At 42.0% G+C, this 16,990-nt stretch overlaps 1 protein-coding gene across 4 annotated transcripts in view; it reads left to right on the top strand.

The window, feature by feature from the left end:
- Positions 1-16,990, top strand: part of MAPKAP1 (MAPK associated protein 1) — an 85,527-nt gene that overhangs the window by 25,433 nt on the left and 43,104 nt on the right. For all 4 annotated transcript variants that reach the window (XM_048966454.1, XM_048966456.1, XM_048966452.1 and 1 more), the window contains exons 5-6: positions 8,600-8,772; positions 12,221-12,397. In XM_048966454.1, coding sequence (XP_048822411.1) covers positions 8,600-8,772; positions 12,221-12,397 — 350 coding nt within the window. The remainder of the gene's footprint in view (positions 1-8,599; positions 8,773-12,220; positions 12,398-16,990) is intronic.

Genomic DNA, 16,990 nt, shown 5'->3' with positions numbered 1-16,990 from the left:
TTAACAGTGGTCTTAGCAAAGCAGTGGGCTAAGGCGTGTCAAATAGTGATATGGATAAAGAAACCCAGCATTTTAAACTGTCAGAGCTCAGAGCATAGCTAGCCTTAGAACAAATTAATCACATATTGTCAACGCAAAGTTGCATCAAATTAACACATCGGATTCCAGCATATTAATGTGAGAATGCTTTCACCTGATTATTACTGCAAACCATTGCCACTCTCTGACTGCAAAGATATAATTAAATTGCTAAATAGAAAGTGCATATAATATCTCTGCATGCATTTAGGATGCATGAGCTGAAAAGATCACATCCTAGAAAGTGACAGTTTCTATTTGTAGGGAAACTTTTTTTTTCCTCTCTCTTATTTACTTGAGAGTACTAGAGTATGAAATTAGAAAAGTTAGTAATGTTATTTGCACTCCATACAAGTTAGGTGAAATAGAGGTTTAATTTAACTGATTTGCCATGCTGCACGTGAGGACATAATGAGCCTTGCTCTCCTCCATGCTTTTCCAGGGGACAAAAAGCAGGAAGAGACTTGTGGGAGTTTTGAAAGAATATGGAAAGTTTGCGCACTACTTTTTTACGTTTATCTTTCAAAGATAAATGTAGCCACTGCTATTAAATTTGTCAGTACAGAGAAAAAATTGTTGTGAGCAGGAAGTAAAAATCTGTTCCATATTCAGGGAAAAGTGTAAGGAAAGCACATGGAGGTAGGGAGCAGCGGCAGGCGCTGGGTGCAGGGCTGCCGTGTTCCCTGCTTCTGGGAGCAGGGAAGAGCCCAGACCAAAGGGAGCAGGAATTGGGCTTCTGCTTTTTGCACGAGGAGAGCAAATGGTGTTATTTCACAGAGCAGTGAAGTGTTTGCTCTTTTGTTAATCAACTTTGAAGTGCAAATGCTTTGGCTGCATGGCTGGAAATGCGATTGCTTAGATTTGCTTTGATTAAATGGACGTACCATCTCACTGAAGAGTCGTGTAACCAAGTCACATTCAATGTAATTCTTCTTGGTGCAGTGCAGCCCTAGGACTGTTTATCATAGATCATTTTCTGAAGGCTGTGCTGCTTAGTCTTGTGACGTCTTGCCCTTGTAGTAAGCAGGAGGTGACCTGTGGTGGGTGCACTGTGCCACAGCCCCGTGCCTGCTGTTCGGCCTTGGGGCTCTGCTGCCAGCCCCAGGGCTGCGTGCACCCATCAGGTCTGCTGTGCACACGGTGCTGATGCTGAGGAGAAATTCATGGAGGAACTGAGATCTCGTCTTCCTCAGTAGCCCCATTGCTTTGTCATCTTCAGTGTCGGCAGTGGATTTTAAATTGAGGGGAGAAAGCCATTGTGGCAATGTCATTAAATGCTGCTCTACATACTTGCATAGGAAAGCCTTCCAGAATAGAAAATCCTAGTTAGTAATAGTTGGATAAGAGCCTGTAGTAAAGCTTGAGCACATCAGCTACGAAGAGTTTAATTTGAGCGCGGGGAGAAATGTTCTAACTAGACGCAGCAAAAGCAAGGAGATTTCCGGCTGTTTTACAGATGATTTTCTCTTTCTTTCTAAGAATAATTGAGTCATTTTAATGCGAAGCCTGGCTTGATTTCTTGGAATGGGCTGGATGTAATTAGTTGCAGCTTCAACTTTGAAATGTTTTGACAGAAACTGTTATCTTTTAGCTCGCCATTTTTTCTAGCATCTGCCCTAAATATTTGTTCCTTTTCTGCGATGTGCGACTTTGCAACTTCAGGTCAAATTTCGGATACAGCTCTGTTTTCTTTGTTACCTCGCTCGCTTCCTTCAGGATGAGGGAGAATAATTAAACAGAACATCTTTTCCAAGCAGCTGGAGTCAAGTTCCAGCTGACTGCAGCACCTGTGACGGTCGTACCTCTGCCTCGGGCTGCGGTGCTGCCAGCCCGGCCACGCGGCGACGGCGCGCTCAGCAGTGCCCGGGCTCGGCGTAACGCGACTGCCCTTCTGTGAGCTTCAGATGGCAATAATGCCGGTGAATGCAAAGTGTCTGCTTTAGACTAATTAGAGGGATGATTTGTGAAACGCTGGCTATTTATTTAATTAATCACCAGCACAAAGCTATAAAAGCCATATTTTAAAAATCCCTGTTAGTTTGCCATGTGGTTAATAGATTGTGGCACATTAAAAAGTGACACGGTGATGTATTAAAAATGTTCCACCTAAGGTTGGCAAATGTCCTCAAGGAACTTAAGCTGTCTGCTTTGTGCAACAGAAGCATAGGATTAGAGTCTGATCTGTTTAAGCATTGAATATTTGTAGAAACATTTATCTTTTGAATAGCGTCTCTTCATTAACATCTCGTGGCGTATTCTTTAACATACAAATAATGTTTATGGTGTGATTTTAATTAAAAGTTTTTGCTGCATTTCGTTATTACAAAGAATATCTCTGTTCCTCTGTATTAAACTGTAAAGCGTATCGCCAAGTAAAATGTAAATAATTCTCCTAAAGTAGGCCATTCCTTTTCTTCAGTGCACAGAAACCAAGGAGTTCCTGGTAATGAATGCATTTCTGCTGGAGCCGTAGCAATTGTATTTTGATAAATCTGAAAACGTGTTTCCATTCTTCAGCAGAAGGTTGGAGCTGCCTGCTTGGTGCTTCCAAGGCCTGGCTGGCTCAGTGCTCGGGAGAAAGGCGGCTCCACGCGCCCTGTTTGATTCAGTGGTGCTGCAGGGGTTCTGCTGACCTGCTGCATGGGAGCTGCTTTCCTTCCTGGCAAAATGCCGCTTGAGTGTGGCAGGGTTAAAGATGGACTGGATCCATTTGTCCTGAAAATGATACCTCAGTGAAAGTAATTGAAGCCTGGGCTGTAAAGGGGACTATAGATTTTTTCCTTCTGTTTCAAATGGGATTTGTCAGGAAAAAAAAAAAAACCAACCACATAATAACAAGAAATTTTATCCATAGCAATTTGAATAGAACGACTTTAATTTAAGGTGAATCATGTAAATGAATACTTGTTAACATGATTGAAATATGCTGTTAAAAGAATTATATGTATTATTCCTTGCTCAAGACTCGCATAGATTTATTAATTGTGGGAGTGAATGCCAAGAAGGAGCAGGCAGTGATTTTGGAAATTTGATTAAATGATTTTATATGTAAGTCATAGTTTTGAGGTGGGTATAAAAAATGGTTCAGGTAGAAGCATGGAAGGAAACTGTCCAGCTCTGGAGGTTATGTTTCTCAGCTGTGTGTTGTATAATTAACCGGTACGTTAGGAGGGGGGCTGGAATAAAACATGAGTATGTGAACGCAGCCTGGAGCTGATGTTGTAGTGATCGTTGCAATGCAGATAAAGCATTTCTCATAACTGCTGCTGCCTACTGGAGCCTTTGAAACATCTGGACCTTTAATTGAAAAATAGTGCGATGCTCTACAAAGCAGACATGCTAAGTGAAGTCAACAATTTAGAATAAAAAAGTGTTATTTACCTCGTAGTTAAATATTCATACTTTGTTATGCTTTGTATAACAGGAAATTACCGGGTTAAATTTTTATGAATAGTGGCAGCACAAATAAGATAAATTAAGTATTTAACACGTTAATGGAATTTTACATTGCTGTCTGTGAAGGCTGCAGTGTGGGCTTGGAGGAGAGGGAGCTGCACCTCAGGGAGGGCTGACCTGGAAGGGCTGCTCCCAGTCTGCGGGCACTGCCGTGGCTGTGCAGGCTGTGCTGTGCTGCTGGCCTCAGTCGTGGCATTCTCCATGAATGACTTAAGAAAAAGAGAGGTAATCGTGTGATTACTATAGTAAAGAAAATTACCCATAATGGTTAACCACCCGGTGAAATAAATGGAACTCTGATTTTCCCATAGTAGCACACAGTATGCTGCGTTGCAGAGTAACAGGACTAGAAGTGCCCTGTATTTTCGTACGGGCACAGTGTTAAGGCTGGGAGTGCTCCAGTCTGCAGCTGAATGTGTTCTCTGCGAATGAAATGAGCAGACTCTGTTTTAAATAATTAACCATCGTATTGTGTTAGATGCTGCTTCACTGACCGCACCAAAATCTAGTAGTGGCAGCTCCCTTTCATTCCCACGTAGTGCAGCTCTCGGATATTGGGGCTTCTAAGCGCATCCATCATCCTGTTTTGCTGCCATATGCTGGTGGTGCCAGCCTCACTGCAGCGTAAGGGTTTCGGCCACGTTCTTACTGAAAGCTTTGGAGATACCTGGTCACTGAAGCTTTAAAAAATAATAATAAATCAGCTTTTTAGATGAACTTTCTGTTCCCACTTATTTTGGATGAAGGAATAATTAAAATAGTTCTGTTTTTTTTAAGAGGTTACTGAAAATCTACATTTTCTTAGTCATCTCTGAAAAATATAGTCCTTTATATTGCCATAAGCATCTGTGCTCTGATCTCTTAGAACCTTTAGTTGTATTTGAAATATATTCACTCACATTAACGTTGTTCCCCTTGGTGTTCTTCCTCTGTTATTGAAACACGTATTTGAGCAAGGGATGTGTAGGGCTGTAAAGCAAACTTCCCATCCTGTCGCCTGAAGCACGAATGTTCCTCTTGGTTTAAAAGCAAAAAGAAATTTTACGTTTGTAAAAGCATAAGCATTTGTTTCCATTTTGTGTAATGTTCAGCACTGTTTGCTGGGAGGTGAGTCAATGACTGGAATTAATTATAATTACTGAAGAGACATATACTGATTGAGCAAATAAAGTAGTAAGCTCATTTGTGCCAAGGCCATCTAATTAAATGCTAACTTTGGATAAGCTAGATGTGCATGAAAGATTAATTTTTGGAGGTTTTTATGACTCCCACTAAATAATGATTCAGTAAAATCTCTGCATTATATCATTAGAACATCTCATCTTAAAGTGATATAACATTTAGTCACAGAACTCCATCGCACGAGAAGATGCAGTGAATTATTATTGCTGAAAATTAATCACTCTTCTGTAGGAAATGTTTATGGACTTTGTTTTAATTTTCTGCTGTGATGTGCAGCAAAACGGCCCAGCAGCGAGAAGGGCGCAGCAGTCGGGCTTTTCTCTGGCTTCCATGACCTGCCCGCCATGCGGCGCTTCGAAGCGCGCTGGGGATGAGTTTCCTGGTGAGGGGCATCTCCCCGCGGGCTGCAGCGACACCAGGGCTCACAGCCACCCGCTCGGCTGTAGGGCGCCTGGTGTGGAGAGAGGTCTGTGCTTGCTCAGGGGCTGTAACCAGGAGTTTACGTCTTAGAAAGACTTCCTGTGTTTGAGGAATTGATGTGGTGTCTTTTTTTTCAGTATTCTGTTTATATTTCAAGCATATTTGATTACAGAATATTTTTTAATGCCAGAGATTTCCAAAACTGTAGGTAGCCAACAAAGGTCATTGCAATTTTCCTGTTATAACTGTATCCACTGTTTATATAATTAAACATTACGTCTTACAAATACAAGCAGAAAACCTATTAAAATTCATTATTTGAGTTACCTATCATATTCTTCACTCTCGTGTCTGGAAACAGCAACTTGCATATGTGCTGTGATGCCACTTAGCTTCTTCTAATTAGCCCAACAAATACCACTACCATTATCTTCTCTCAGAAGTTTATTTATTAATGACCATAATTCTCCTAAGCTTACTGTAGCTGCTGCTGCTTTCATGTTTAATTGTCAAAGTGCAAAAATATGCGTTGATCTGCTAATTAATGTGATAAAAAGAAGAAAAAATCTGTGAATGCCAAAGATGATACTTTTCAGGAAATGCAAATAATGGGCATAACTGTGTGCAGCTCATGTCCAGCAGCAGCAAGGATGGCAGTGCTGAGCCCTGGCGTTGCAAGAGGTGCATGGAGAGCTCTGCAGGCAGGGAGTTGAAGGGAAATGTTTGTGTGCACACTGCGTTAGCAGGAATGGGAATTGGCACCCACACACGTTTGTCTCGGGGCTGTGTGTCCATGGGAATTGCTGTGCCATGAGGTTGCCAGTAAAACATTGCTCCTGCTTGAAGTGGTGAGCTGAAGATGGTACGGATACTGCAAGCTAGAACGGCCATAAGGTCAGAGTGAAAGTGCTAGGTAGTCATTAGAGAATCTATTGATGAAAATAGAGAATTTTCTGTGATTTATGTATGTTTTGTGTGTATTCAGTTACTCTTCGCTTCTTTAAAGGATTGATGGAATATAATGTTGCTAACAGTAAAAGCTTAATGGAATCAGATTTCTGATTTCCTAGAAAATTAACAAGATATTTTGTCAATTTTATTCCAGACTTCATTTGTCAGAATATACAGTGTCCAGTGACAAGCTAAAAGAATTTCTTGACGAATTAACTGTGCCACAGGTGACAGATCAGGAAAATGTTAATTTAACGGCCCCTTTGTGCTTCCCAGATTTATTGGAAGCTATTAAGGAAACTCCAAATAGTAAGGCCCTTGGCCCTGAATAGATTTTCCATTGAATTTTATACAGGATCTATTAATAAAGTTTGCTGCTGCCTTTTTGAATATAGGTAATCGCACTTCATCTTCTGGGTCTCCTCAGCCATTTACATTGGAATACCATTTTTAGTTGGGAGAAAAACGCAATTATGCATCTAGGAGTGTCTGTCATCAGGTAGTGAATGGTCCCTCCTCCAGAAGTGGCCGTAAGCACAGTATAAACCCCACGCGTTGTTAGAAGTTAAATCCATTGTGACCAGATCTTTGATTCTTCAACACCGAGTCCAGCCGCCCGCTGCCCTCCGTTCAGTCCCACCGCCTGCCAAGCCGAACCTGAGCAGTGTGGCACAGGTGGTAATTGAGCTCTGTGGGACTTTCTGCACAATGGATTTTTTTCAGGATCAGGCTAAGTATGGACTTGTTCGGTCCTTTGAATAGTTACCTGGTGCTTTGGACTTGTAAGGCTATTTCAGAACAAATATAATCAATCTGTAATAAAACACATCCGTCCGTAATAGAGATTTCCTTCCAGCCCTTTGACTTACTGATTGATCAGTCCAAGACATGACCCATGTGTTTATAGGCCTTGCTAATTTTTCTTACCTAATGTGACACCGAATGTTCTCATTATTAATAGAAAGTCTAATCAGCCTCTAAATCTCAGGCTTCAGCCTCTGTAATCTCGTGGCAATTGCACTTTTAATTTATAGAAATATTCAGTGTTGGTGTTGCTCCCCGTGCTCAGAGCGATTGGAATCCCAGTTGTTACGAATTGCCCACGGTGAGTCCTCGGCGGCCAGCTGGGTGTAAGCGAGAGCCAGGCTGCTGGCGGTGGGGGGAGTGGGGAGCAGTGGGTGCCTAAAAGCTGGGGAGACTGGGGAGCTTTGAGATGGGGAAGAACTGAAAAAAGCTCATTTTTCAAAATGAAAAAAAAGAAAAACAAAGGCAGCCCAGTGTAGGGCAAAGGAGGAGCCAGGGTGCCCGGCGGGGAAGTGTTTGGGTTGGATGTGTGCTGTGACAGCAGTGCCCGCTCTGCCCAACCGGGGGTTAATTTGATCAATTTAAGAAAATGCCGTTTGTATATAAATTGAGAAGAGCCCCCACACGCGTGGGCACCTGCCGGCCTCCCCACACTTGTCCTTGTCAGGGCTGGCCCAAACCTACGGTGTGACGTAGCGGCTCGGTGTCTTCCACAGCAGATGGGCAAAGCTAAAGTTTTCTTTTAAATGAGTAAACCCAATTTCTTCTGTACCTGAACCATCTGGGAGGGGGAGGTTGCCACACTACAAAAATGCTTTATTAAAATAAAACAACAATTATGTTTGAATGGATTTAATTAATACTTTTAGCTGTGCTAGTATGAATAACTCTAATCTTTAAATTCCTATTATTTCTCTAATTTACAATCACGCTGAGGGATCAAATGGTTTTTAACAATATATTGAAATTAGCACGTGGCATTTAACGCCCTGTTTTACACTCTCATCGTAGATTTACTGTATTGGATCCTTTTATTCTGTTAGTTAATACTCCTAGTGTGTAATTCTGATGATATTTTCCTCTCCGAAGGCCTCTATGTGTGTGTAGATAGAGATGTACGGTTACACCAGGGGTGCTTTTCCAGAGGGGTGTCAGAACGTGCAATCTTTTGTCTGTTTAAAAGATTTCAACTGTAGGTGTGATCGGTTCTCTGAGCAAAGTGAGGCCAAGCATCGTTTGGTTCTTAGCCACGTGCTCGTGGTGCTTTGCAGCAGGTCTTGTGCTGCTGTCCCACCTGTGGGCACCATGCCTGCAGTGCTCCCAGCTGCTGCTCTTGGCTGCTTGTGCCTCGGAGCTGTGGGTTCACATCTCATTCATTTGTATCTGCAGACAGGCCTGTTAGTTTCTGTGGTTTTCTTTTTTCTCTTATTTCCTGTAGGAATGTGGAATCCTGCAGTGAAGTTCAGACTTCTTATAGAAATCAACAAATCCTATAGAAATCTTTGCCGAATCCTTGATGTCGCTCCTGCAGATCCATTACACAGCAGTAAATGAATTAGAACCTAAGCATCGGAACTTCTTTCGATTTTAAGTCATGGTGGGGTATTTTGATCTTATTAGTGAGGAGAACTCTATCCGTACCAGGTTTTGCACTAGCTGTGTCATACTTTTTCTTTATACATTCTAATGAAATGTATTTTCTCAACAGGGCCATGTTGGTACCACGGCAACCAAAAAAATTGATGTCTACCTCCCACTGCATGCAAACCAAGACAAACTGCAGCCCATGACAGTTGTGACGATAGCAAATGCCAAGGTGCATGACCTGATTGGACTAATATGCTGGCAATATACAAGTGAGGGACGGGAACCAAAACTGAAGTAATGTTCTTTCTTTACTACCTCTTGATCTCTAATTTTCTCCTCTGCAGCATTTTTGCGTAACAAAATAAATTTTCATGTCAATATTCTTGTAGATAAATCTTAGAGAAACCACCTACACATTTGTATTTCCCTTTGAGAAATACACATACATCTGTATCCATTTCTCTTTCAGTTAAACCACCGGGTACTGTATAGTGATAAGCATATGAAACCACAGTGCCATAAATGAATCATAATTTCAAAATGTTCCATATAAAAGTAATATAAAACCTATCTCTTCTAGCATCATGGAGGCATGTTCTATGTCCCATCTATTTTTTAATACTGTTCTTAGTGGCTGAGATCACAAGAGTGACAAAATGGAACATAGAACTCCTCTGTAAATCCCTCCTTTTGTTTGTTTTGAGAGAAGGTACCCACATTCTGCCTCTGTTTCCTCTCACTGAAGACTTCTCTAGATTCATAAAGAATCTTTGATAATCGTTGCTTACCGCCTTTTTGTTGCAGTAAACTCTGCCCCTAATTTTTTAGTTTGGATTTGTCGTGCTGGAGAACTAAGATTGTTGAGCAGGCTCTGTTAGCTCGTCGTGTTTGCTGGGTAAGGAGTGCGTGAAGCAGGTACTGGAAAGCAGGGACAGGATAGGAAAGCAACCTCTCTTGAAAGCAGTTTCATTGATATTGTTGCCTTGGATATAGGACTTCTCTTAGCAATTCTGAGTGGACATATGGGGTGTTTTGGAGGTTAAGCTCTTCGGTTTGGTCTCTTTTTTTTTTTTTTTAATGGAGAAGAAATATACAATTATTTGCAGATGGTGCTATTTCACTTGCTGTTAATAATTTCTGTTCATTATATCATAAATTCAGTAGTGTCCCGTGTGCATGATTAGTTTGTTTTTTAATTACTAAGATACTGCTAATATCAATCGTTGGACACACACGTGTTTTTCAGGAGCACAGCATACTTCAAGTGAAACAATGCCAGTGAGTGGTATTACATGAAACGTAATTGCCCCCAGCAAAAGTCAGCAATGGGAGGAAATGGATTTCACTGTCTGCCTTGAAGGATAAGGTGTTATGATGTGTCAGAGAGTGGTCATCATCGAGGAGGCTGTCTGATGTAATCGAATCTCAGGACGGAAAGAATAAAATAAAATAACAGTCAGGAGTTCCTCAAGACAGTCCAGCAGCAGTAATTGAGAATCTGGATACAAATGTTCAGAGACAGGGGTAGAGACTCAAGTTTCCAAGAAGCTTTTCTTATGTAGCTGTTAATTATTTCTTGTCTTCATCATTTTTTCCATCTTTGGTTTGTTTGTTGAGCATTTCTGACTGCCCTGTCTTTTAGCAAGGATTGATTTGACTTTAGATGAATTCTCATCAGAATAAGTAGACCTCAAAGTTGTGATTCAATCTGTGTTAATTTTCAGGAATGCACTCCATATTTGAAGGCATCTGTGACCCCCTAAATTTATGAGATGTAACAGACATTATGTATTTTCAGTATAATTGGTGGAAGATAAGTTGGTTTCACCACCACCTTTTTTGGCACTTGGATCACTTTGAGGCTACAGTGAGCATCGTTTGCTGCCTGCATGGCTGTATGTTTTGGATTTAATGAGAATTATGCAAATGGGTCAAGGACCAAATGAAAATGTTAGCTTGATTTATACAGAGCTTTAAGTGCACACCAGGATGCACAGAAAAGAATTCTGTCAAGCAAACAGGTTAGGAAATCAGCAGTGCAAGGCCCAGCTCACAGCTGTGGGAAGGCAGGCAGCAGGGGGCTGTTCAGGCTGGGTCTCATGGCTTCAAAGGTGTGTTGGACTGGATGGAACGAGCATGTGGAGTTTGTAGAAATCCAAGTAGAACCAGAGAAGGACCTGAAAATCACACCAGGTGCTTCTCACAGCATAGGCAGGATCAGCTGCATCTGCTACTCACAACCTCTTCTGCTTCCTCTTGTTCCTGAAAAGACTTAGAGCAGTGAGAAGCACGCCATCCCCCACCTGGGTATGCTTCCTCTGTTTGTTGCAGTCCTACCTCTGTATGAATTCTGTCACCAGTGCCAACTTTCATCAGTTTACAAGGAGTCATTTAAGTGCTCTTGAAGTTAAAGATCAGTTCTGCAGCAGCGTTTGTTCTTCAGAGCAGTCCAGAGACTCACGAAAGTTTTTTTTAATAGAATTGCACGACTTCCAAAATTCAAAGTGACAAACGTTGCTGGGTTGCCTTTCTGTAAGCAGTACAGCACACATTATCGTAACGCATCATTGGTACCTGTTTTATGTAATGAATATCTTAGTCGTGACAAAGTGCTGATAGATCACCTGGACTGAGCACTCTCAATAAAGCACAGTTGCAACCAAAGGTTTGTGAATTAATTGAGAAAATTGCAAATCAGGTAGTCAGCGAAATAATTCATTGTCACATCCAATCAATAAACTTTGTAAATCAACTCATTTAATTCAAAAAATGATCTATATAGATCAAGCGACCAATTAAACAATTAGCATACACTTTGCAATTAATTAATGTAAGCATCAATCATGCAATTAAAACTCCAGATTTAAACTGTGGAGTTTAGAAACATATTGCCACGTGAACATTCACTACTTTAATGCTATGCAAAATGCCTGAATGCTGGCAGATTTGTAAGAGAATACTTACCTTCAACTCACATTTAAATACTAACTTTTGAGATGGTGTTAATCAGATGTTCCTAGTAATAAATCTGTATTTTGTGTACGTACTTTGTTATTTTCCTGTAGAATTCAGTGTGTAGAAAGGAAAGAGGCTTATATTTTCCTTTATTTTTTCCTCATTATGCTTCTGTTTAAAACTGGCAGTGTTACTGGGCTCTTGCTTGTTAGTTTGTACTGATTTGTAACTGCCCTTAGTGACTGGGAGCTGTAGATATCTGGAAATGGCAGCTTTTCTACTATTGCTGTTACTGTGTTGAACAGGGTTTTACTTTTTCCTGCAGTTTGTTTCCTAGCTTTTGTTTACTGCACTGCTCGCCATCTGGAGAGTGCCCCCTACTTTTCCAGGGCATGTTCAATAATTCTTTTTGCAGTTGCTTGATATGAGTGAGATAAGGGGACACTGCTTGTCTTTAATTCTAATGTTTAACAGCCATATAAATATGTTTTCACAAGTGGGGAAGCTCCAGCTTTGTGAAGTCGTGAAACACTTCCTGACCTTAGTGGAGTTCAGTCCCTGTTGCTCCTGCTTGCAGTTCTATCACTGATGAAGTGAGACTTGCTGCCTTACTCTGCAGTACCAAAATACCTTGGGGCATATGTACCTATGTGCTGTCAGTGGCTTTTAAGGATATTCCTTCTGTGTGAAGTGTGTGTGCTCACTAGATCGACTGACACTGATCTGCTGAACTGAACTGGTCGTGTGGCTTCCCTCCCAAACGGACCCATTTTATGCTTTGTTTCAGCGAGAACGTCAGTGCCTACTGCCTCCATATTGCTGAGGATGATGGTGAGGTTGACACAGATTTCCCCCCCTTGGATTCCAACGAGCCCATTCACAAGTTTGGCTTCAGCACTCTGGCGTTGGTTGAAAAGTACTCCTCTCCTGGCCTGGCAGCAAAACAGTCGCTCTTTGTCCGAATGTGAGTATGGGCGCAAACCCTGCCACCGCCTCCACATCCTTTCTCTTCCCTATTTTCCTTCGTCTGAACGTAGCAGGGCTGAGCTGCCGTGTCTCTGCGGCCCTCTGGAGGCGTGCTGCAGAGAGCGGGCAGGAAAGCGGGGCAGGCAGCACCGAGCGGTGAGCCTGTGGTGGTGGGCTGAGAGCGCGGGGCTGGGTGAGCCGCTCTGTGTGTGGTCAGTGTGGGAAACGGGCAACCATTGCACTCTGTTCTTAAGCTCAGGTGGCCGTAGTTATTTCACCAGATCGCTGATAACGTCGGCCACGTCTTAAGTGGACAAGTTTGTAATGCTTGTATGTCTTGAAATGAAAATGTTTCTTAGAGACATTCAAATGAAAAGAAATCTGCAGAAATTCCAGACGTATCTCCCTAATGCTCATTCACTTCCACTAAGTGCTAGTGCGCTTCCACTGCTCTGCGTCACTGGAAAAGAAAATGTTCTGTCCACAGTATTTACAAATAGTTGATTCAAGGTGAACGTATTTAGCCCTGCTGAACTGGATGCAGCAGTGTGGAGGCTGATGCAAGGAGGAGCTGGGGCAGTCTTGACACTCACATTGCAGGTCCTCCTTCAGTTTGTGCGGGCAATGGCTCCTCTGTCTGTGGAACTGCAGGGTTTAATTTCTTCCACCTGACTGAGGAATGCTGGATGTTTTATCGGAAAGAGGGAATCTCTCTTTCTGCATGCCTTTCTCCAGAGTCAATGCTACTGCCGTGAATTTGATTGCTATTGATTTTTTTCTGACAAGTCATCCTTTAAGTAATATTTTTATTTGCTGTTTTGCGAAGTACTGTAGTGAAATACAAAGAGTTGTTTGCTGATTTTAACAGGAGGTTTTTCAATTCCCTTTTTAATATTTACAGGTCTTTTTTAAGCAGGCGCAAAACTGCACAAACGTGCTTCTCCCTTTTCCTTTATGCGCAAATACGTCTGCTGCCTCTTAACCTCCAGTATTGTGCAGCTGTTACAAAAACAGCACAGCAGATTAAGAGGTGCTTATTGGGTAGTTCCAGAAAAATGCGTGGGACTGACCTGCAGCAGCTGCACAACAGAAGCAGCCCTAGGCTGAACGGTACTGGTTGTGGCAGAGCAGTGGGAAATTCTCAGAGGCTCAGAGTGTCCTAAGGAGCTCATCAGGAGAGGGCAGCGTTATTTCTGCCCATAGCAGAGCTCCAGGGTTTGGTATCTCAGAAAAATCAAATCTTGCGGGGCTTTTAAAACTCTCATGAGTTACATCTATAGCGCTTTGAAACGTGGTGTAACTCCAACCTGTGAAATGTGTGAACGCTGAAGCAAAGAAAAAGAAAATTTAATATGAATATGCCTTGTTTAGTAGACTATTTGCCTGAGAGTTAGAAAATAACCCTTTTCTTTCCTCAGACCGTTTTTATTTCACATCCTTTCCTTGCTGATAGAGGGGCAGGGCATTCAGTTTGCATAAGGATCCAGTTCTCTGAGTGGTGCTGGTGGCAGGGCTAAGATCCATCTACAGAGCTTGCAAAAGAAATCTTTGACATGATGTATGCTCTCGTGAGTTCCCAGTGCTCTGGCTTGGAATGTCCTACAGATTAGAAATAGCTTACCTGCATCATAAGTAGAGGTACTTTTCTAAGAGATTTTTGGTGCCCACGTGTTAACTCAGCATTGCTTGTACTCGTGTACATAGTTAACAGTCAGAATAACGTTAGAATTTTTGGTGTGTCTCCTAGAATAGAGAACTACTTGATCATCACTTGATCAAAAGATTGTTACTATTGCGTGTTTAAATGTACAGACCATCTCGTTGTTACAGGGATTTAAATTCTACATCTTCCTGCTTTCCTTCTCTTTCATCAAACCAGTGTGTGTAGTTATGTTTTTATATTTTGCATCTTTTTTTTCCTTCCCTATTCTAAAGTGTTTCAGCTGCTGCTGTGTCAGGCATATGACTTGTAATGTTTATTAATATTGAATCGCTGCTGCAAAAACTTGATGCCTCTGAGAAGCTTCCTAATGAAGCACGGTGTTTTATTTCAGATCTCACCCATCCTGCATGTTGGATATATTCTCAGATGTTGTGCAGTCACTGAGCTGACAGTTATGGAACCTCACCAGGAACTTCGTTTCAGCAGGACATATTTGAGCAGAAACAGTTTGCAGAACTTTATACACTTAAACTCCTGCCAAGGCAAACTCGTAGTCACTTGAGTTAGTTATAAATACCCAGTATCAGTGGTTGGAAGTAGCCCCGGTGCATTTTATATTCTGAGCTGAATGTGAATGTCTTTGTGGTTGTATAGAGTAGTAAATAATTGAGTTTGATTAGGGAGAGGGACCTCATTATCCCCCCACCTGTGCCCAGCTGGTAGGGGAGGGTCGAAATGAAGCCATTAGCTGTCTCTCTTACTGGCATCTCAAAGAGCTCAAATACATCTGTGTCTTATTTTCTTTTCTGGCACAATCAGTCGAGCAAGCTAAGCAGGCATGACCGAATTTGGCAAGTTCCAAGGACTCTGGCAAAGTTACACAAGGAGAAGACGGAGGGCAGTCATTCTGGCTCCTAACTGCCCATTAGTCTAGCGAGTTATGCTTTTGGAAAATGTCTGTTGTGGGAAGGAGTACTTTGTCCAATGTCAAACATGGCATTCTCAAACAATCCTCTTTGATGTCAAATATGATTTGTCAGAAGGAGTCAAACAAAGCACCACATTCATGTAAATGCAGACTCCTTGAGATGATGAAGTAATACCTGAAAGACTTTGAACGAAGGTAGCTTAAAATAAATCTGTGCTACCATTTAGGGCTTTTTCCTTGGAAATTTTATTATCACGACTTGACATACAATATCTAATGGTGTTTCTAGGAGTTGTAACTCAGCTGCCAGTTGGCACATAGATGGAATTTGGCATGCGGTTCCTCTGCTCCGCAGTGCCTTTTTCTGTTTTAATGGTATGTTTAAATTGCTTTGACTATTTTATATATTTTTTCAAAGCAGTACCACTGTTATACCTGATAGATTAGGGTTTGAAACATTTTAAAAATACCAGGCTTTCATAGACATTTACAAATTCAATTCAAAGCTTTTGAATGTACTGTGAAAGCCTGTAACTTAGCTTACAGAAAAAGCCTCTTATAGGCTTTCATGTGGGTGGTATAGGTAGTTAGCAAAATGTATTTTAGAATATCCATAAGATGCTAATTGAAGAAAGTTAACATAGGTGTGAAGAGGGTGAGGCTCCAGGAGAGCAAATGGGAAGGGTTGGCTTTCCCCGAGGAAGGCACTGGAGGAAGCTGACGAGTCTTATGTTAGCCCATGGTAGTGTCAGAATGCGGCCAATTAAACTCAGAAGCATGTGGTTATGCAAGGCTATCCTTAGATCCACAACAGCAAAGTCGTTCAGGCTCAGAGTTAAACCTGTGGCTGGCATGGTCGTTCTGGTTCATCATTATGTACTTCATCTTCAAAATTTCCCAGCTTAAGTTAAGCACATTACATCAGCTGGTAGTTTTAGACTTGACTTGGACTCTATGTTGCTCAAGTTGAGATCATTATTCCTGGACACTTTCCGCCATGCCAAACATGCAAGCTTTAAGTGCTCTAAATTCTGATTCAGAATTTTAAAGGAAAAAAAAAACAAATTGGAAAGACAGCTTTTGGAAAAGTTTGCTTCTCATTCAGACCAGAAGCCTTTCATCTTCAAAAAGGTGTTTCTTTCTTTTTTTGCACCATCCAGACCCACGGAGAGGCCGCTGCTGGTGCCGAGCTGCCGCCTCCCCCAGCAGCGCCTGCTGCAGCCATCGCCTCTCCTGTTGTTTTCTTTTTCCTCTCCTGAACCTTGCCACCCTGGCTCCAGCTCTCAGGCTGTAAAAGAAGATGGAAAGCCAAGTTACCGCAGAATGATCACTATCATTAACATTCACGGGTGGTTCACTTATCATTCCTGACTGCACAGACATGGCAGCCGTTATGAAACGTCCACAGGTGTAGCACGATGATACATATTACATTGTGCCACAATGGATTTATGTATTCTGTAACAAAAGAAAAGTGTAATGAAAAAATACAGAAGGTAATCCTTTATTCCCCCACTGCACAATTTATCAGTAATGCCTGTGGATGATAAGTGCCAGGGATTTCCTTTGCTTGATTTAACCTTGTCACCCAGGTATGTTTGTGCAAAATGACAGAAAATGCAAGCTAAGGAGTCTCTTTGGCTTCTAATTTGTACGGAGCAATTTTAATTGGTAGAATGGCATCTGCTTTTCTGCTCTGCTTTCAAGCGTGTGGTGTTGAGCAGAATAAGATAGAACATATATAATTTATAATGTTAATTAAGAAAATGCTGGAGTTAGGTTGGGTGAGGACAGTCTGTGCACACTGTTGTTGCAGAACAGGACAAGGCTGGCATGGTGCACAAGGACGTGTTTCCTCCAGACAGGCACGTTGCCGTGGGCTGCTGATGTTCCAGAGCAGAGGGGCTGTGGGGCTGCAGCATTCTGACCCAGAGGTGCTGAGCAGCCGTCAGCCCCAGGCTGTGCCGTTAGAGGAAGGAGTGCGGCCTGCTTGCTGAACT

Source organism: Lagopus muta, chromosome 19 (assembly GCF_023343835.1).
Source record: "Lagopus muta isolate bLagMut1 chromosome 19, bLagMut1 primary, whole genome shotgun sequence".
Classification (NCBI taxonomy): domain Eukaryota; kingdom Metazoa; phylum Chordata; class Aves; order Galliformes; family Phasianidae; genus Lagopus; species Lagopus muta.
This window is presented reverse-complemented; position numbering and strand designations above follow the sequence as displayed.